The 21301-nt window shown below is 45.6% G+C and overlaps 1 protein-coding gene across 1 annotated transcript in view; it reads right to left on the bottom strand.

The window, feature by feature from the left end:
- DNAI1 (dynein axonemal intermediate chain 1) overlaps positions 1–21301 on the bottom strand; it is a 184049-nt gene that overhangs the window by 32324 nt on the left and 130424 nt on the right. Inside the window, exons 20-22 of the mRNA XM_054397521.1 lie at positions 20247–20395; positions 19288–19387; positions 6241–6426 (exon numbers count right to left, since the gene is read on the bottom strand). Of these exons, the coding sequence (XP_054253496.1) occupies positions 6241–6426; positions 19288–19387; positions 20247–20395 (435 nt within the window). The remainder of the gene's footprint in view (positions 1–6240; positions 6427–19287; positions 19388–20246; positions 20396–21301) is intronic.

Here is a 21301-nt window from a genome sequence, read left to right as displayed (position 1 = left end):
TCCTTCCCATAAAAAGGAATCAATTCTGGTGCATATGTCCTTACATAGCCTACATAAACAAGACAGCTGTAAACAGGCAAAACCCTGAGTTTCAAGATTCCCTGCATCTGCCCCATGGTGCTCAGCTCTTCCCCGAATAGTACAGAGAGCAGCTATCTGCAACTAGGCTAAATACCAGAGGAAAGATGTAAAGAAAATTATTTGCAAATCTCAGAGGAAGAAAAGTTATCAAGCTGCAGGTCAGTTTTTATGAGACCTTTTATTTGGTGTGCCTCCTTATCAGGGGGCCAAGCTGCATCTGGAGGAGGCACTCCTGATGTAGGTAAGACATAGCAGTACTCAACACCAAATTCCTCCAGCGCTGCTTGTGCTCTGTGCTTTTGGGTCACTGCACAATTAACCAGCCCTGAAGAGACACACGAAATCAGCACTGCTCAAACAGCAGGGAAGCAACCGCAGGAATTTCAATGAGAGAGGAGCATTTGCATGAAAATAGAAGGACTAGGAAGTAGACCACCAGAAGAGCAACATTCAAGCTGCTTGGAGAGGAGAGGCAAATGCTTTTCTCTCAGAGAGTATGATATTGCATGAAAGCTATTGAAATAGAAAGTTTGGGGACAAAATATACTTCCCTCAGTGCTAAACTACTCACCAGTCCAGGACTGATGTGATTTCAGACAATCATAGTACATCAGGAGTTGGAAGTGACCTCTGGAGATCATTTAGTCCAACCTCCCTGCTAAAGCAGGTTCACCTAGAGCAGACTGCACAGGAATGTGTCCAGGCAGGTTTAGAATATCTCCAGAAAAGGAGACTTCACAACCTCTCCAGGCAACCTTGAGGAGACTTCACTGCCTCTCCAGGCAGAGTGCTCTGTCACCCTAAAAGGAAAGATGTTTTCCTTTACATTTAGTTGGAATTCCCTGTGCTCAAATTGGTGCCTATTTCGCTTTGTGTCCTGTGTGCAGTGGGTGATGCTAGAGAGTACAAGGAGGATGCAATCTCATATTCTAGAATATAACAAAGGAGATGCTGCTGTGGAGAGGGATAAGCTGAAGAAGAGATTTCAGTCACTTTCCTTCTGTCTCCTTAAAGCTTCACCCACTCCCACCAGTCTTCAGCAAATTCTCTTCCCTCCACCTCCTGAAAACACCACCATTCTTCCAAAGTCCATTATAGTCATCCAAATTCTAACTGATCCCTTCCAGACTCTGCCATCAGTCTGGTCAAAGAATCAACATGCTTCAGGCAGCAAAACTCAATGCCCATTCCTTGGCTGAGCAGCCTTGGGATGGATCTGGCTAAGAGCAATTTCATGAGCGTTACAGAGAGGGTGGGAAGCACAAGGAGTCCAGAGGTGGTACTGGTTGGAGTGATAAGCACAGACAGACCAAATCAGCTGCTCAGCCTGTGCACATGGATAAGAAGGCTCACAGACACCCCATGCCCCTCTCTTGTCCCCACACCACAAGCCCTTCACAAGCACCCAGTGTTGGACTCACAGGTGTATGCCTGCAGCTCTTGACCCATGCACAGTCCTCCTGCCATGTCCTGGGATGGGGGAGCAGCTGTGTTGCCCTTCCCACTCCACTCATGCCCAGCTAGATTCTGTCAGCCAGAATTTGTCTGGGATGTAACTCAGTTGTTTCCAAGGGGCAGAGAAAGAGGTGACTTGCATGTGAAGAAATGAGTAGCAAGAACAGAGACTGAGATAATCATCCTAGAAAATTGAAGATAAATATTCAAGACAAGCATCAGGCCAAGAAGATGGCTGCCTCCCTGACTGTCAGCCTGGGTACTGGCCAAGAATTTTGCCTTATCTTCAGCAAATGCTGTACTATAACCTTTCTTTGACCTGCTTTCTTTTCTTCTCCCACTTTGCTGTATTCTCCCAACATTTCTAAAAACTCCTCACTTTTTTTTTGTTTGGTTGGTGGTGGTGGTTTTGGTTTTACTATCTCCTGCTTACTTTTGTCATTGACAGTGGCTGTGTCAGGCTATTTTAGTTTTTGTTAAAAAAACCCCACAACAACAACAAAACACCCCAACAATGCTCATGAACAGCTACATTCTTCTGACTGCAATGACAAAATGCTTTAATTTCTTCCAACCCTCACATGAAACCCGGAAGGCTTACTAATTAAACAGCTCTGCCCCAAACTGATTTTTCTTACAGCAATGCTTCCCTCGGGTGGACTCAACCACCAAGGTCATTACAAATTAGGAACGATACTTTATTAGTTAAACAATTCCTGCCTGACAACTGCTGCAATATTTAAGGAACACTTGGAGTCCAAAAAGTGGCTTGGACAACAGCAGAGAGCCACTTGTTCTTGCTGCTGCATCTTAAAATACCGCAAACATTTCTTCTTCACCTCTGAGCTCTGGGCTAAAAGACCAGAGGTTTCATCAGGCATCACCAGGTTTCCTTGCACAAGACAGTATCAGTTGGCATAAGCTTTCTGCCCAAGCAGAGCTTTACACTTGGGGAAACAGGTGAACAGCATGGCCAGTGTAGGACAGTGTTGGTAGTGGTTTGATTGCAAACCCACCCTCAGCAAACTCTGCTCTCTGCCTCATGGTTGCACTTCCCAGAAGGTTTGGGTTCAGCCATCTTTGCCTTCATTGTCTCTGTGCTCCATAAGCTCATGGGGCTAGTGCTTAGCAGTTGGGTAGCGTGTTCCCAGGACTCCCAGGGAACTCACACGATTTAGAGACAACAGTAATAGGCACAGAAAACCTCTACTACAATCAACCACATGGAAATAAGTACGTCTTACTGCCTTGGGGCAAGAGAATGTCTCTGTCCTGCCCCAGAGACTTCAGCCTGAGCAAATCATCAGGGCAAAGACACAAGGATGCCTGCTGTGCTTGGCACGAGCACAGGGATCTCTGTAGCCTCTGTACAAACAGATGTGTCCTTGAAAAAAGTGCCTGATAAGTGCCCTGTCCCCAGCTTCCTTTCAACAACAAATGCATCTTCTCCCATGTGCCACTAAATTATTTAGGAGGCCAATACTCACAAGGATAAACACAAGGAGTTTTAGGCATTTTTTGAAACTCTTACTGCGAGACTTTTTGAAAGTCACTTCTGAAAATGCTACCTGAGTGCTTTTGAGAAGTTGTCCCTTTGGCATATTTGTTCTGCCAAATGTTCATAAATGAGGCTGTGCTAACATCACTGACAGCAAAACTTGGAATATTAAATAACACTTCTTAAAGGTCCCAAAGTGTTTTAGAAACATTAATTAATTAAGCACAGATCAATTCTGCAAATTATTTAAAGTGCTCTTGAACCTCTCCTCCTCACTCAAGGATATGAGGAAAGGAATGAACCAAAGTCTGACAAGAACCCAGAGTCCTTACCCTCTCTATTTCCACTTATTCACCACACCAGCTTTAACTAATAGGCAAGATATAGAATAGATTTAGAATGGATGAAATCCCACTGGGATGAGGTTATCAGTCAGTCTCTCTTGGCAGGCCCTATCTTGGAAGCACAGCAACAGCCAAGGAATCCACAGAACATGGAGCAGACAGCACCACATCTATTTTTAGGAGAAGAACAGGGTTTGGAGTGACGTGTGGCTATTAAGGACTCTCTCAAAAAAGGGTGATTAGTCTGCTAGTCATACCTGTCAAAAGCAGTTGTCCCAGCTGTGTGGGAGGTTGGTGGAGAAGCTTCACAAGCAAACCTCGGTGTGAAACAGAGGGGCAGTGGGACCCAGATAAGCACCTTGGCTGCCCTGTCCCATTGGTACCCTCAGTTCTGCCAGACCTCAGCAAAGCACACCTTCCCATATCCAAAGGAGTTAACGGAAGCAAGACCAGATACAAGAGCTCGCAAATGCTGGGGTTACTGTGAAGGCCCCAGAAGTATTGGCCGTGTCTTGTCCTTCTGGGTATTGGGCAAGTCTCTTCACTGGGCTCTGCAGGGATCAACTACCAGAGAGAATAGACTAGAATATGCAGTTACTGAGCCAGGAACAGGCAGGTTTCTCTATCTGCAAGGAGACAGCTGGGGTGCCAGGACTCCCCTGCACAAATTTAGATCCTCTCTATTTACAAAAATCTATGGATATTTTGCCACTGATAACTTGGCTCTGGGGACACACGAAAAAGAAGAAATGAAGTCAGTTTCACAGAATGAAGTTGCCTGCACAGGGTAAAGGTTTAAAGAGCATGTTGACTTGATCTTCTGAGGAGCCAGGATCAATATGCTGGAAGTACACTGACTCCCCACAGTGAAAAGAGACTATTGCAAACGTGGCTAGAAGCTTGCTGTTACTATGACAAAAAGGCTGGTGCTGGCACAGGAAGAAGGTAGATAGGAGGACACAGTGGATGGCACTGCCTCTTCTGCCAGGGTTTCACTTCTCTCTGTTAAAGCACACTTTTGCAGCAGCTACACCTCCTCACCACAGGGACTGTTAAAACACATTTGGTGCAGCACATCACCCAAGAAAGATGGACTCAGCAACCTATCTCCCTTGTCCACTTGTGGCACAAAAAGGCTGCTGAGCTGGCTGGGCTAGATCTGCCACTTTGCCACCACACTGTGTCATCTCTTTCAAATTCTCAGCTCTCTCAGAGAAGAGCTGGCTGTAGCCAGGGGACCTGGACACATCACCAGCCATGCCTGAATGTCCCTCCTTCTTCCCTGCATGTGCAGGTAACATTTAGTTCAGTGTTTAGGGTCCCTTCAAACATAACCAAGCAAGCAAAAGACAGATAGCTTAATAACATCAGAGCAGCAGAGTCCATTTCCATCCCATTTATATTTTGCCTGGGAAATGGTACCCATTGGTTTAAGGTAAGCAATAAGTGGCTGAGCTACTCATGAGCTCACAATTTAAATTGCTTTGCCCACAACATACAATTTGCCTCTGAAGAAAGATGGCAAAAGCAGATGAAGCCATTCATACCTGCGCAGAGCACTGTTGCTGGCCAAGAGGAGTGGGAGTAATTTCAATTCATTCTGACCCACAGTGCAGTATTGCTGGGTGCTGCTCAGCCCACAGCTGGGGTGTAGAGGAGAGCAGCTATGTTTATATGTATGACTCCGCTGATGAATCCTCGTGCACCCAAGGCCTATGGCCAACACAGTGCTTGCCAATGCCCAGGAAGAACTCATAAAACCAACAGGAAACTTGTCTTGAGCCAAGCCGATGGCACCCCTGAGAGCTCAGATGGTCTCAGGCTGTCATTTCAGTGGAAATAGAGAAATGTGAAGCATGTGAGATATTCTCCACAACTCCTATGCCTGTCCCCAAACAGACTGGCACACTACTGTGTTTTCTGTGCCTTCTCAGTACAGGGAAAATTCACATTTCTGGTGGTGTTTGGCTGAAGGAACTAACTAAAACTCAGAAGACCCTGGAGTGACCCTATGGTTATCAGTTCCTGGCCAAAGAACCTGCCTAACACAGTGGGTTAGTAGACTATATAAAAGCTTTGGAGAATATGAGCAAAAGATGATCATCTTGAGAGATTGCTTTCTTGGATCAGTTCTAAACAACCTGAAACTGAAAAGGCTTCATTAAAGAAGAAACAACTGAATATGAGAGTTACTTGGGCTCAGAAATGATGCTCCATTTACAGGCATTCAGTTCATAGTTGCATGAATCCCAGAAAGGAACTCTGTATGTGAGAGGTTGTCATCCTTCATGATGGGCCTTTATGGCTAGGTGGGAAAAGGGCTTTCACCAATTCACAGAAGAATGTGCATTCCCTTGCTGTCACTTGAGAAAAAGGCCCCAGGCCTCCTCATAAGCTAAAGACATTGCTTGCTCATTTACAGGTCAGATGACATGTCAGGGTACAGGCTCTGATGATCAGGTCGTGGGACGACTCAGGAAGAAGATGGACCTCCTTTACTTCATTTCAAGAAGTTTTGCAAACAAAACCCAAATGCTCAGTAAAGATGTGAGCTTTGGGAAGTTAATGAACCTCTGTAGAGTTTCTGATTCTCTCTGGACCATGGTGAGAAAGTGCTTACAGGCAGCAGACCCCCTTCCCACCAATCTCTGCTTGTGCCCAAGACCAAACTGAGCCTTCTTACTCATACAGGAACAGAAGCAGGAATCCAGTATTTCAGATATCCTACGCAAACAGGACTGAGGTAATCTTAAGCACCTAGCTAAAAGAGAGCAGCTTTGCTAACATCATCACACAGGAGAAGGCACACAGACACCCATTGCAGTTTGCTACCTCCATTAGGGGAAGGCAGGTTGCCCTTACCTTGGGCATCTTGCGCAGATTGGGAGAGAGCTTCAAGGAGATAACACGGCCTCTTTCGTCTCCAACGATGACAATGGGATAGACAGGGTTAAACTGGATGTGGGTTGCTTTATTTTTCTTCTTGGTCACCACGAGCTGGGTACAGAGAGCTTCATACTTATTAATGTTCAGATCAAACACATGGGCCTGGGGATAAAAAGGCAAAGAATTCAAAAGGGATTAATCAGGCAGGAACATCCCTCAGTAGCAGAACAATGGCTGAAGAAAACAGACAGAAAAGGTCCCATGGAAAGGCAGCCTCAGCACACAATTACCATCTGCAGTCAGGGCCTTTGTCCTGTTTTGAGTAATCAGTGTGCAGAAGCTGTCTACTGCTTTTGAGGCACTGTCCCGCTTCAGCAGGAACTTGTGGAGTAAGGAACAGTTCCCTGCTGTGGGTGCAAGCTCTTTCCAAGGCCCTTGGCAAGGCTCCAGCTGATATAAACTGGATAAGGATCAGAGGCAGTCCTGCTAACTCCACAGGCCTTAATCTCCCTTCTCAGTGCTGCAAGTAATAAGACAACCAGGTGTTAAATCAGAGTCTAACACAGGCTGATGCACAAAGAAGGGAATGCTGTCAGAAATACTTCTTGCCTCTTCCCAGCATTTGCAGCTTAATAATAACATTAAGGACTCAAACCAGTAATTAATAGGGAAGTGATGGGAACACGGACAGCGTGACTAAGGGTGTACCCGGGGATAAAGCCAGGGAAGCAAACGCACAGCACAGGACTGCTCAGTACTGGCAGCCCACTCCAGCCCAGCTGTTTCCGATGCTATGCCTGCTCAAATGTCCCTCTCCCACAGCACTGAGAGAGGTGCCAGGTAAATACTGGCAAGGCGATAAAGGTGAGGATGGAGGGACACGGGCCCGAGGCCCTGCTCAGGCCAGGTTCACACTGTCATGGAGGTCAGATCTCTGGCACTGATAAAGCAGTGACACAGACCTGCCACATCAACAATTGCACGATACTGCATGTTTCATCATGACTCCAAAGGGAACAGTGGTAGTTACCAGAGAGAATGTGTTAACATAACATTATCTCCCAATAACTGCAATTAGCTCCTATCATTATTACAACCTGCAAAGGCTAATAAAACACGATGTCCTTCTCTTCCCCAGTGTTGAAGGGGAAGTGCCCAGCATGCTGGACTGCCACCCTCAAGCCACCACAGAGACTTTCAGCCTTGTGTTTCTTTTCCCTCTTCTGTCCCAAGAATAACTAGGGAAGGGAGTATTTTATGCTAACAAGTACAGTGGGAAGACAGGGGGAAATTATGGCTGAACTACTTCCACATCTCCTGCCAGCTGTGTCTAGTTTACCAGCACTTAGGAGACAGATGAGATATTATTTCAGCTTTGTGCCACAATTTGAACCCAGGAATTATCTGAAATCATTGTTACTCTATGAAAACTTATTCCAAAGAGCGTGGAAGGCTTTGTATCAGGTCAGTACATGTATTTTTCCATCACATATCAAAGACTTGGTAAACTCTATCTGAATCCATATATAGTAAAGGGCTGGACTATGTGCAAGCACATGACCCATGCTGCTTCATGAGCCACTGTGTCTTCATAGGACTCAATACGTATCAATTGTGGTGTTCTTAGTCTGAGCAAGAGAACCATGCAAAGGTTTTTCAGAAGCATAAAACAAGATAAGGGAGAATCCCTCCAGACTGAAGTAAAATAAGTATTTCCAGATGGTAAAGAGCTTGAAAAGTGGACAGTGTACATAGAGTATTTGAAGCAATCCATGAAAGTATAGATGACAAGAAGGGAATCCAAAACATCAGGAAAAGACAAGGACCTGCATCTTGGATAGTCCTTTCCCAGTCAGCAGAAGCATAGGTGGAAAAAAATGTTTCATTTTTGTCTTCTCAAAAGATCTGATTCCAGCATTAAATTCTAAATCTAGAGGTCCCACAGTCCAGCCACAGAAATCTCAATTTCCTAACTCTAGGCATAAATAAAAGTGATTTTCCTCATTCATGCTTTGCGCCTGGTGTGTTACTGTCTCTGAAAAGGAATAAGCTCTCTTTCAATCATATCAGCCCCACATGACCCACTGTCACTGAAGATTTAATTACTTGCCTTCACAGAATACATTTTTATTAATTTAAAGGCATGATTCATCACCACCTCCCAGTAGTGCAAACTCAATGCCAGGTAACCTAGGAGCTTGGGAAATGCCCACTGTTTGAGTAGTATCAATTAATCTAGGAGGAAAAAAATAAAAAAGGCAATATGGAATTAGTGGGCAGGTTTCTTTCAGGCAGACAGGTCTGCACTGCTATTTTATAAGCAGCACAGAGGAGAATGCTGACATGTCTGAAAACTCAGTGCTGGTGTGGTGTGCAATGCAAATTACTCCAGGTGATGCCACTGACAGCCCAGACAAGCACAATGCCTGGGACAAGAACTCAAAACCATCAGCAATGTGGAGAAAGTCAAAAGCAAACAAATTAATGAATGTTCCTACTATAAAGCTCCTTTTTTGTGAGCTTCTAAACAAATGGGCTCGTTTTGCTTTGCCAGGAGAATCATGGAAAAGAACTATTTCAGTTCTTTAGCTGGAAATACCACTCTCATATCAGCTGTCAGACACTCCAGATGGAGGGGTGGACTACGGGTGTTTGGAAGGACCTAAGAGGCTTTGATTTAGAAGCTTGTAGGCATTCCCAGGAGAGAGGGAAATGGGGTTAGATCAACACTGTTATTTGTACTTTGGGGTACAGGGCTTCCTACAACACTTAAGGTATCTTGACAGTGCTGTAAATCAGCAGAGTTGCATGTAACCAGCACCCTCTGCAGATCTGTCTGAGACTTGGGACAGGATTTCCTGCCCAAAGAATGGGAGACTAAAAACCTGCAGCTATTCCATGAGGTTCCTAGTCCCATAAACTGTCCTGCGGGCTCAGGTTACAGGATTAAGCACTATGGAGTAGGATCTACTTGGATCTCCTACCTCAGAGACTCACCAGCAGCACACAACTTCTCTCCATCTCACCAACCTGGTGTCTCCTGTTCCTCTAGAATATAGGTCACTGCTTACATGCAAAGATAGCCTCTCAAGGTCTTGCAACCTCTCTAACTATATGACCTAGAGAAGTGCAACCACAGAATTGCTACCCAACCCCAAAGTGTGACTTAAGTACCAGATTCACAGGGAGCTAGGATGACCAGAGCCACATCCAAACCCTCTCTGTGAAAAGCAAGCGTCTTCATAGGGCAGCCTTCTTCTCAGGGCAGCACTAGCAGCACTGATAGGAGAGCTGTCACCCAGACATTGTCAGGTAGCTGGCACAAATGAGCATTTTTGATGTTTCTATAACTTGCACATGTGGCAGACAAGCATATTTACATAATCACTGGCATACAACATTCCACTTGGTCCTGGGCTCCCACAGCTCACAGGACAGGCCTGCTTCCACCCCTCCAGCTTCCAATGCCTTACTCAGTATCATAGCATCAGTGACACAGCAAGGCAGTGACAATTGTCAGAATGGGACATTTCACAGTTCAACAAGCCCACAGGAAACTCAGTAACTTGCTCAGGGTCCCTAAAGCAGAAAGATAACTCTTGATTGGGTAGTGAAACATCAGAACAGGTTGCCCAGGAAAGTAGCTGAGGCCCCATCCCTGGAGATACTCAGGATGAGGCTCGACAGGGCTCTGGGTGACCTCATCCAGAGGAGGATGTCCCTGCTTACTGCAGAGGGGGGGTTGGACTAGATTACTTTTGGAAGTCCCTTCCAACACAGACCATTCTATCATTCTATGAAGACAGACTATAACAAAACTCCTGTGTGGTGCACTGCACTGGGACACCACCTGGATTTTTAAAGGTACTGAGAATTGTGCAGGAACATAAAGCAGGTAAAAGTAGCATCCTTGCCTGAGTTTACAAAACAGCGATGATATCCCTGTGATTTCCCCCCTATTTTCTGCCAGCTCTGCACGCCACTTCTCAGGTTGCCTGGGCTGCTCCCAGCATTTCCCTCCCTAGAGCTGCTGAAACCTGAGACCACCACACTCATCCCACCCACACTCATCCAGGAGCAATTTAGAAACTGCAGAGTGGAGGCTTCAAACCTCTGATTTTGAGCCCTCAAAAAGTGTTTCCACTGCAGGGAATATCTCCAGAGGGAGAGCTGGACACTCCTGACAATGAACTCACTTATATCAGATACCTTCTGCAGATCCTGTAGCAGCAAATCAGGAACCTAAAGGGTCTGCAGTCCTGTTGCTTGAAGGCCACAGCAGACACCTCCATTCTTTCTGCCTATAAGCATTCAGATAACCAGAAAGAGTCTTTCGCTTCCTTTGTCACAGTCCTTAGGAACAATATGTGGTCACTTCCTTAGAGGGACATAAATTGGAGTCCAAGAACATGAAACTTGAGGACAGGCACAGAGAAAGTGCCTGAAACTGAAAAGTTCAAGAACTCTGCTTTCTGGCTTACTGCAGATCCCTAGGGAGAATAAAGCATGGAGCAGTAACCAGTTACTCCAACACTGCTTTATTTATGATCCCTGTAAATCTGTGTATCCATCCCAAGAAAGCACAGAAGAACACACACCACCCTCCAAATGAAGACCAAGCTGTTAAACTAAGCAGTTCCTTGAAGCATGGTGATTTATGAGCCGACATCAACAACCATCAAAAGAAATCTAGACTCACAGTCCCAAAGTGCTGGACAGTCTGAAGGTAGATATGCCAGCTAGATGCTCAAAGCAAAGTTCTCCATGGAAGGAGAGCAATTCTGGTAAGTCAGTAGCCCCTGAATTTAAACAGATGCCCATTCATCTCTGAGATGGGATCAGGGGAATCCTGCAGTCTCTAATGTTGTTGGTTTTTTTTCCAATCAGAACATTTTAAAGTCACCATCAGGGTGACAACAGAGCCTCCATACTTGATATACAGGCAATAATGAACTTAACTCTGCTGTGCTACAGCTGCAGAAAATACGTGAGACAAATAAGCTGCTTTGATGACTGACTCCGAAACAGCCAGAGAAGAAACCAAGCTCAGTTGCATCCAGACCAACAGTTCCTGTCTATCAATCATGCAAATGCATTTCACCTCTCAAAATCCATCAGTTCCCCACTGAAGTTCTGCATGGCTGCTCTGTAAACATGGCACATTGTACGTCCAATGCTGCTACTGCAGTTCCAGCATCAAAACATGTTCAGAGCTTTCAACATCTCACTTCTCCCCACTCACTCCACAAACTGCACTTTCAGAGCCTGAAAGTCAGTCCAGGCTCTCAAATGCTCAGCAACTCTGAGGTGAATTGGATCCCTCTGTCTTTACTCTGCTGTCACCTCCTGCCCTGCATCAGAGCAGCCTGAGAAGCCCAGGCAGGAATCTGAGAGACAGCTGGACCATGCAGGCACCACCACCCAAAAGGAACTAATCTCTCTGCCAGCAGAACAAATTACTGAACTTTTATGGTCCATGAAGAAAGGATCTGAAGGGCTACTTTGGCCTATCCTGCCTTTATTGCATGCCTTGAACACATGCTATGTCTGCAGTGGCTGCAGCCTTTGCTGTGCTTTTCTTCCAGGCTTACAAGCCTTCTTTTCCCAGCAGTGGTCTGGCAATTGATAGCAAACAGAACCAAGGCTGAGGGAAAATATATAGGTATGTAAGAATGAGGCAGATGTATCTAGTAGCTTGGCAACAAAGAATAAAATCAGTGCAAGAGCAAGAGGTGAGGGATAATTTGATATTACATTGCCCTTTAATAGTTGACATCTCTTTCACTGCTTGGCTTTCACTATCCTTGTGATGGATTTACCTCATTTTTCTTGACTGGATCGTGATAGCTCATCCATTTGCAAACTCCACAGATGATTTGCTGCAAACTCTCAAAGTAAATGTATTTAACAAGGGGGCAGGCCACATCCAGCCCCTCTTTAGCATCAAGACAGCTGCTGGAGCACCCTAAAGGCATTGGGCAGGCAGGGAAGCTTCAGCTTGCATCAAAGCCAAGCTGCCATGTGGTGAAGGCCTTATATTGAACGATTTCTATATCCCTAGTGCAGCCAGGACAGCCTCCACTACAGTTAATTTTCTTTAGAGGGACATTTTTTTTAGTTATGAATAAGGGCTGTAAGACAGCCCTTGGTTTCTCTGACACCTGGAGCAGCTGGGGGCTTGGCAGGAGAAAAGCAGACCCAACTCAGAAAACATTCTCCTTGCTTTTGTGACAGAGGAATGCTGGTCCTCAGCTACCCTGATACTAGCAACAGAAAGACCCTAAAATTCATGGGCTTTCACAGTACTTTCATGCTGCTGGTGAAAGGAAGGACCCCAGCTTTGTTACACGTATGCTCAGAGGCAGCTTTTTGCTAAGGAGGATGAGCAGGCTTTTGGGGCTGAGCTGGGTGAGCTTTGCCACCTGTAATTTGGCTGCATGTCCCAGGGTACAGAAGAAGGCTAAGCACATCCCTCTGTCCTGCAGCATCCCAAGACACTGCTCCATTGTGTGTGACACTGGGGAAGATAATGCCTGTGTCACCTAGCTTAACTGGAGGGCCTTCATCACTTAGTAGGGCTGCATCTCTTAGTTTTTCTGGGTTCAGTAAGAACTGGCTCCCAATGTGACATGGTAGGAAAACAGTATCAGCTTCAGCTGATTTGATTCAACTCCCACAAGTCGGTAATAAATCAAAGCCTCAGCATGCAGAAGAGCCGGTATTATTTCCTACAGGCTGAAGACCATTTGACCTCTTCTGGAAACTCTTACATTTTTTAACAAGAGAAAGTGCTTGTTTATCCCAGCTAACTTCCTTTTCAGGCACCACTTCAGCCAGCTTGCCTCTGCTCTGAGAATCTTAGTGATTAGAACAATCTCCATCATGTCTCAGTCCTGCACAGTTCTTAATGCTGTTATCTGGTGCTAAATAGCTGATGTATCCTACCCTTGAGCTGGCTGCACTTCAGTTTGGTCTAATATGATTCTCTTACATTGCCCATTACTTTTTTTATTCCTCTTTAACATTAATAGCATGCTTTGGAATGAACTACAAAACCTCCTTCTGCTCTTCACTTTAGTACTAAATTTAACGTTACTTTCCAAATCACTTCTCAAAGGTGAAAGTAAAACAGAGAAATTAATCCTTGCTGAACTTTTGCAATAGCTGAAGTGATGATAGCAGCCAGTTCCTCTGCACTATGCTGCAATTCCTTCTGCCATAGCAGAGATGATCCTTCCTTAGAGACCAGCATCCAAAGTCTAGCCTGAGCCTCAGCTGTGCTCATGAGGTGACTCTCCCCTATATCTTCCAAGGTTTGACTCAGCAGTACAGTGTAAGCAGGGACATGGCAGCACAGGCAATCTTTGGCCCTAGCCTTCCTTACAGTCTTGCTGCTTCCCCAGTTACTGTGCATACTGCATGTTAGGTTTGTCTTTACTGAATTCCTTCTCACTGTTTGCAAGTTGCTGCTGAGGTTGTTCGGCTTTTACAATTTCAGTTCAGGCACCAATGCACTTAAGTCCTGTTTGCTTAGTGCCTACACAGTTACTGCTCAGTGTCAGTGCCTACCCCTTTTCCTAAAGCATCCGTAGTTGTACTGCACACTCCGCTGAGCATGACTTCCGTAGTGCTACATCCACCTTCTCACCTGTCTTCTAGTGTGCTTATGAGCTTGTGCTAACAGTGCTCCTGAAGTCAACTTCTGATCCACCAGCTGTTAGTCTCAATAACAGTATTAGAACACTTTTATGTGATATGGCCTTACTAAAGCCTTACTAGACTGGCTGTTCCTTGGGATCTACCAGTGCTTACAAATAGCCCATTAAATGATTTGTCCTACGATCTCCCGAATCTTTCCTGCACAGTTGTGCTCTTGAATACTGGGCAGAGTCTTTCCTTCAGTTCTCTGACATTTTTCTACTCAGCCATCCCAAGAACAGGGAGACTGCTTTGACCAGTCCCCTTATGTGTTCTGGGGCAAATCTCTCAAGGCTGTGCTATGTTAATAAATCCTAGCTGTGCCAGTTCCCCTGTGCTCTCTCTGCTGTGACCCACAGCCCAGCCTCTGCTGTTGGGCTAAAACTATGTCCTCATAGACTAGGACTAAGCTCCATCTCTTCATGTATTGGCAGGGTCCTGTCTATGTCCTGCTACAAACAGTCAGTGCTAGAGGCTGCAGCATGGATGAAGACAGGCAGTTGCACAAGCAAGGGCAGCACTGAGTCAGACAGGAGAATGGGTCACCGCTCTCTGCCACCTGCAGCCACACAGCAGGCCACAAAGTTGTTCACAGTCGCACTTTGGAGACTGGTATTTTAAATGAACCAGCAAGTATTTATAAAATGCCAAGCAACAAACATCAAGGTTTGGGAACTGCTGTGCCTGTACAACATGATGGGTCAGACAGCTGGAGGATCTCAGTGGCCCTAATGCCCATTGTCCTCACTCACAAATTGAAACCTAAGGGAGAGGCCATTCTTAGTGGTTGCCAGTAATGAAGACAGGCACTTAGGAGCAGCTTTCTAAACTCTTGCAAATGCTTCTGGTGTGCTATGTGCCCCTAGTAGGGCTTATTCAAAATTTAACAGGTGAATCAATGAAATCTTTGTAGATGCTGCCCAAATAATTTTTTCACTCGCATATATCCATGTAAGAAGGCAACACAGAATCACAGAAACATTTAGGTTGGAAAAGACCCTCAGGATCACCAAGTCCAACTGATAACCCTACTCTACAAGGTTCACCCCTAAACCATTTCCCCAAGCATCACATCCAAAAGACCCTAACCACCTCCCTGGGCAGCACATTCCAATGCTTGACCACTCTTTCCGTGAGTTTTTTTTTCCTAATGTCCAGTCTAAACCTACCCAGTCACAGCTTGAAGCCATTCCCTCTTGTTCTATCACTAATCACCTGTGAGAACAGACCAGCAGCAGCCTCTCTAAAATGTCCTTTTAGGTGGCTGTAGACAGCAATGAGGTCTCCCCTCAGCCTCCTCTTTTCCAAACTAAACAGCCCCAGCTCCTTTAGTTGCTCTTCATAAGATTTATTCTCCAGGCCCTTCACAGCTTCATTGCCCTCCTCTGCACTTGCTCCAGCACCTCCACATCTGTCTTGTATTGAGGTGCCCAAAACTGGACACAATACTCAAGGTGTGGCCTCACCAGAGCTGAGTAGAAGGGGACAATCACCTCCCTACTCCTGCTGGACACAGCATTTCTGATCAAGCCAGGATGCCATTGGCTTTCTTGGCCACCTGGGCACACTGCTTGCTCATATTCAGTTGTTTGTTGACTAGAACCCCAAGGTCCCTTACTGTCAGACAGCTTTCCAGCCAGACTTCCCCAAGCCTGTAGCATTGGTTGGGGTTGTTGTTCCTTATCTACCGAACAGTCCACCCATCAAATCCATACTCTCCAACCTGGCAAGTAGGATGTTGTGGGGGTCTGTGTCAAAGGACTTGCAGAAGTCCAGATAGATCACATCCATAGGTCATCCCTTACCTACTGACACAGTCACTTTATCATAGAAAGCCACTAGGTTGGTCAGGCAGGATTTGTCCCTAGTAAAGTCATGCTGGCTGTCCTGAATCACCTCCCTGTCCTCCACATGCATGGCATCTAGGAGGATTTCTTCCATGATCTTCCCAGGCACGGAGGTGAGGCTGACAGGTTGGTAGTTCCTAGGGTCCTCCTTCCTACCCTTTTTAAAAATGGATGTGATGTTTCCTTTCTTCCAGTCCCCAGGAACTTCACTTGACTGCCAGGACTTCTCAAATACCATAGAAAGTGGTTTGGCAACCACATCAGCTAATTCCCTCAGGATTCTGGGATACCAGCCAACTGAGCTGCAGGACTCATTTTTGGAAATAATGGATCTCTCCACCTCTCTGCTATAGGAACCACTGTGGAGTCTTCAAGGAATGTAAGTATCATCTGAAATGCAGTCACAGAGCCAAACTGCAGTGGTCTTAGGACACTGATTGAAACCAAAACTGAATGCTCTATAGCAACTACTCAGTGCACCAAGCAGAGACCAGCTTCCATAAAAGCAGCTGGCTATCCTGTCCTTTTAAAATCAGGCCACTTATTTAGGCACCTAATTATACAATTGGGAGGTATTTTCCCAGGTGATGTTGGCATGGATATGAATGTCTCAGTCATCATTTTATTTTATTGCAATTTTCATTGCAAATCATTTATGATAATTCTGAAATTAAATGGTCCTCACACAGAGCAGGAGACTAAGGAAATTACCCAGAACATGATAAAGAGCAGTAGAAGCAGTTAGTATCCACTGCACCAGCAGCAGAACATACACACGCGGGGTATTTGTGAACAATGCTGTTCAAAGCAGACATCCAGCTGCCCATAGACACATTTTATCATAATGTCCCTGATCTTTACAGCTTTTCTTAAATCTCAGTTTCCTGGATTCACAGGAAGTTTTAGATACTAAAATGCCCCAATTTCAAGTCAGTCTTAGAGTTAGGGGCTGATATGCACATTTTGGATACACAGCATCAGCTTGAATAAGGAAATATGTTTTTCAAAATAAGGCAGGTATCCCATAAAGACTTCAGTTAGGGTCTGATTTTAAAACTGTTTCCAGGCACCCCTCAAGTTTTGCAGGTATAATTACGTGCAGATGCACACCTAGAGGCTTTTTATTAACAGGAGACTTTTAATGTTTTATGTTCTGGCTGAACATCCTATCGTTTTCTGTATCACAGAATCTTCTGTTAATGTCCTGTTAATGTAGGTTTTTTTTTAATCCCAGCATTAACAGAGACTGCCCTCCACAAGGCAGATGCATAGCTCCGAATGCGTCTATTTCATAGAATCATAGAATCAGTCAGGGTTGGAAGGGACCACAAGGATCATCTAGTTCCAACCCCCCTGCCATGGGCAGGGACACCTCACACTAGATCAGGCTGGCCAGAGCCTCATCCAGCCTGGCCTTAAACACCCCCAGAGACAGGGCCTCAACCACCTCCCTGGACAGCCCATTCCAGGCTCTCACCACTCTCATGGGGAAGAACTTCTTCCTCACGTCCAGCCTGAATCTCCCCACTTCCAGCTTTATTCCATCCCCCTTAGTCCTATCACTACCTGATAGCCTAAAAAGTCCCTCCCCAGCTTTCTTGTAGGCCCCCTTCAGATACTGGAAGGCCACAGTAAGGTCACCTCGGAGCCTTCTCTTCTCCAGACTGAACAGCCCCAACTCTTTCAGTCTGTTCTCATAGGAGAGGTGCTCCAGCCCTCTGATCATCCTGCTGGCCCTTCTCTGGACACATTCCAGCATGTCCATATCCCTCTTGTAATAGGGGCTCCAGAACTGGATGCAGTACTCCAGGTGGGGTCTCACCAGAGCTGAGTAGAGGGGGAGAATCACTTCCCTTGACCTTCTGGCCACACTTCTCTTGATGCAGCCCAGGATCTGGTTGGCTTTCTGGGCTGCAAGTACACATTGACAGCTCATGTTGAGCTTCTCATCCACCAGCACCCCCAAGTCCCTCTCCTCAGGGCTGCTTTCCAGCCAGTCACTGCCCAGCCTGGATTTGTGCTTTCATCTACACAGCCTCTTCATTTGGCATGTGGGAGTAAAGGCCCAAAACTAACCCTGCCTGCAAGGGAAAATCATCAGTATTGCTTTCTGCTGCCTGTGGTATTCTGAGCTTCCCAGGGAGACCAGGTGACCCAGTGAGGAAATTTCTATTACTGAGCTTGGAAAAGACAAATTCACAGCCTGTGCCAGTGAATCATTGAAATGAATTCTTTTGTTATAACATAAAGGTTAAACTGCAATGAAGTTGCCAAGACATCACTTCAATGATAGAGACATATAAAAGCCATCTAAGGCTAATTTACCCAAACTGCACAGACTTTACAATTTATACCAGTAAAACATACAGCCCACAGTGTCGCACATCTACCAAGCCCAAGTTAACCATGTGAGCTACTAGGATGAATGGCTAGGGGCAAAAACATAACTGCCATCATCTCAATATTAGGACTGGTCTAAGTACTTTGTTACCAAATCATTACTCTTGGAGACAGCCTAACAGAGTGGGAAAATCTTTATTTAATTGGAACAAAGTTCTATTGGCTGACCCTGGGCATATTATTATATGATTTTTTTAACATCACTACAAGTATATAACCAATTTATTCTGTATATTCTTGATATTTTGCATGTTCAGAACCAATGCCCTGATATCAGCTCATACTAGGAGCATCATCTCTCCACTCCCAGGGAGGCACTGGTTAATAAGCTGATTTCACACGGGAGTTCAGTGTTTTCCCCCCGGCATGTGCAAGCTGCATACCTGCACTGATGTGGTTGAGCAAGCAGGGACTTAGATGGATTTGCCACACCAGTATTAATGCATCAGGAGAAGCACAAGAAGCAATGAGCAATTCACCTTCAGAGGTGTTTTCCTCTCTATCCTTTGAGTACCTCCAACTAGGACTGCAGGGAGGTTTGGCTTGCTAAAGGCCCCCCAAGAAGCACCTGTGCTTAGTGGAGAGCGACCACATGAATTTCTAAAGCTTTTGTCAAGGCTGTAGTGAGATATGCAGCTGATCCTCAGCACCTGCTAAAAGCCCTCTGATTTATGATATAACATCAACTGTTTGAACGATTGGGCCGCAATTGAGAGAGACTTGTAGCCTTGATGCTTCTAGAGGTGTGGTAGACCTTAAGAGGAGGAAATGCTGCTGCCCACGCTTTCTTATCTCTGTTGCTTTATGACTTCTATGTCTTCCCTAATCAGACTGAGCAAAAAAGAATGAATAGTTTTACATCCCTGAGCTACAAAATGAACCTGCCATCCTGAGGCAAGCATCTTAGGCAAGCTGCAGCCAGCTCAGCCCATTGCTGTGGTGGATTCCTGCTGGTGGGGAATCTACCGCCCCCTGACATGCTTGGCCAAATTGGGATGACCTGTCCCCATGCTCAGCTATAATCTTCCCTGACTTTCTCTCAGCTTGAATTAGAGCAGTGTTGCTCCCAGCCTCTCACCTTGCCATCAATGGTGACTGCAGCAAAGACCGTGGAGGAGTAAGGAGACCAGGCAACATCCCCTACAGCAGAATTCAGGTCATAAACAAACATTGGAGTCCTGTGAAAAAAAGATCCAGGGAGAAGAACTCATTTAAACACATGCCACTCTGGAAGTGAAGCATTGACCTATGATCACTTCAGCATGTGCTGTTCAAGGCCAGCTGCAGAAGCGGGAGATGGGTTATTTCTCTATGTCAGATAACAGCCAAGGTCTGAGCCAATAGCAAAGCAAAGCTGAGCATCAACCCACATGGGTCAGGATTGGTCCTGCTGCTAAGAGAAGGAAGTCAGCATGTTTCTTTCTTTCTGAAAGCATTTTGAAAACTTCCCTACAACATGTATAGCAGGGCAGAGTCTCTCTGGTTAATAATCATACTGGAAAAAACAATTTTCCATCTCTGGACTTCTGACAACAACATTGACTATTAAAGCAGTATTGGCAACAGCAAATATTTGATTCTGACTGATTTACAACAGTATCAGTTTCCTGATTTAAACCAGACATTCCTCAACCACTAATGCTCTCATTTCTTTTTTTCCTCTCAGTCTCTTAGGAGGTGTCTTGCCCCTGAGGCCATAAGCCAGCAGCTGACATTTCTCTATAGCATGGCTCCAGAAGAATAACCCTGCCGCAGCAGGTCCTGTTTGAAGAAAGCCAGATCCAAAGTGGAGCAGGCAGGCTCTGTGGTGAGTTGCACTGTTTGGCAAGTTCCTGGGTCAGCCAGTGCTAAATCTTATGTCTTATACCTGAGGGTTACAAATCTGAGTCATCAGCCCCAAAAACAGAGCTAAGATTGCAATTAGCCATGCCAGCTACTAAGGGGAAAGTTGAGACTGAGGTAAGAGCAGAACAGACACATACAGCTGGCATGTCAGGCTGGACCTCCCCACCCATGCCATCACCCAGCAGGACCTACTTGACGGTGTGATCCCAAATCTTGACTGTCCAGTCAGAGCTGCAGGAAATGAAGACTTTCATATGGTAGGGATTCCAGCTGACTGAGTCTACAGCCATGTGATGGGCTTCAAACACATCCAGAAACTGGCTTGAATAGCTTTTGGAACACTGTAGTGGAAAGAAATAGTCAGTGATCAGAGCTAGACCTTCATGTGGAGCTCATATTCCTACAGAAAGATGCCTCTGAATACTTGTGTGGCCTCTCAGGCTCTTCTGGACTGGCTGGGAAGAGATGGCTGGTACCCAGGGGTGCTACAGAAACTAAATAATCTAGCACATGCTGTTTCAGACCACTTGCAGGCGATACTGATCTCTCTTCTGCATTACACAGAGGCAGGAATTGAAGTTGTCTGGTTGGATTTACAACCAGAGCCAGGTCACAGAGCCCATTCTGCACTACAGGAGTTTTCTCACCTTCCTGCCAGCCCAAGCCTCCTGCTATACCTCTGTAAAAGGCTCTCAGAAAAGGCAGCAAGCTGTTGTGTTGCTCCACAGCATACAACACTGACTGCATTTGAAGTGCCACAGTTCAAACTTTCAGTAACAGTGTTCTCAGCACAGGAATGACCTATCAGACGCTTTGGCTCTAAGGATTTTGGGAACAAGCCTAAAGTTCTTTCCCTGCCATGACCCTGCAGCAGCCTGCTATGAAAGCCTGCTCCATCACACAGATCTGCAGCTCTTTCTCTTGTGCTATCTGTGACTTCTTGGAGGGATGTGAACATCACAAGAAATGGGCCAGTACTCAGGCATGACCTCTATGGACAGGTGGGCTACACTATATCCTAGCCAACAGCAGCCTGCAAAATGGCCAAATCCTACACCTGCATACAAAGGCTAGGCCAGCAGCTTCACAGCTGCAAATACTACTAAATGGCAAAATGCAGCATATGTGAAGGAGCTGGAAAATATTTGGTAAACTTGGGAAAGTAATTTTGTGATTGAGTTCATGAAGGGAGGAAGAAATTAGAATCCACTTGCTGCACAAGCAGAATATCGAACTTGGTCCAGATC

The sequence above is a fragment of the Indicator indicator genome, chromosome Z (assembly GCF_027791375.1).
Source record: "Indicator indicator isolate 239-I01 chromosome Z, UM_Iind_1.1, whole genome shotgun sequence".
Lineage (NCBI taxonomy): Eukaryota > Metazoa > Chordata > Aves > Piciformes > Indicatoridae > Indicator > Indicator indicator.
The sequence above is the reverse complement of the archived record's forward strand: the minus strand, read 5'-3'. Positions and strand labels throughout refer to the sequence as shown.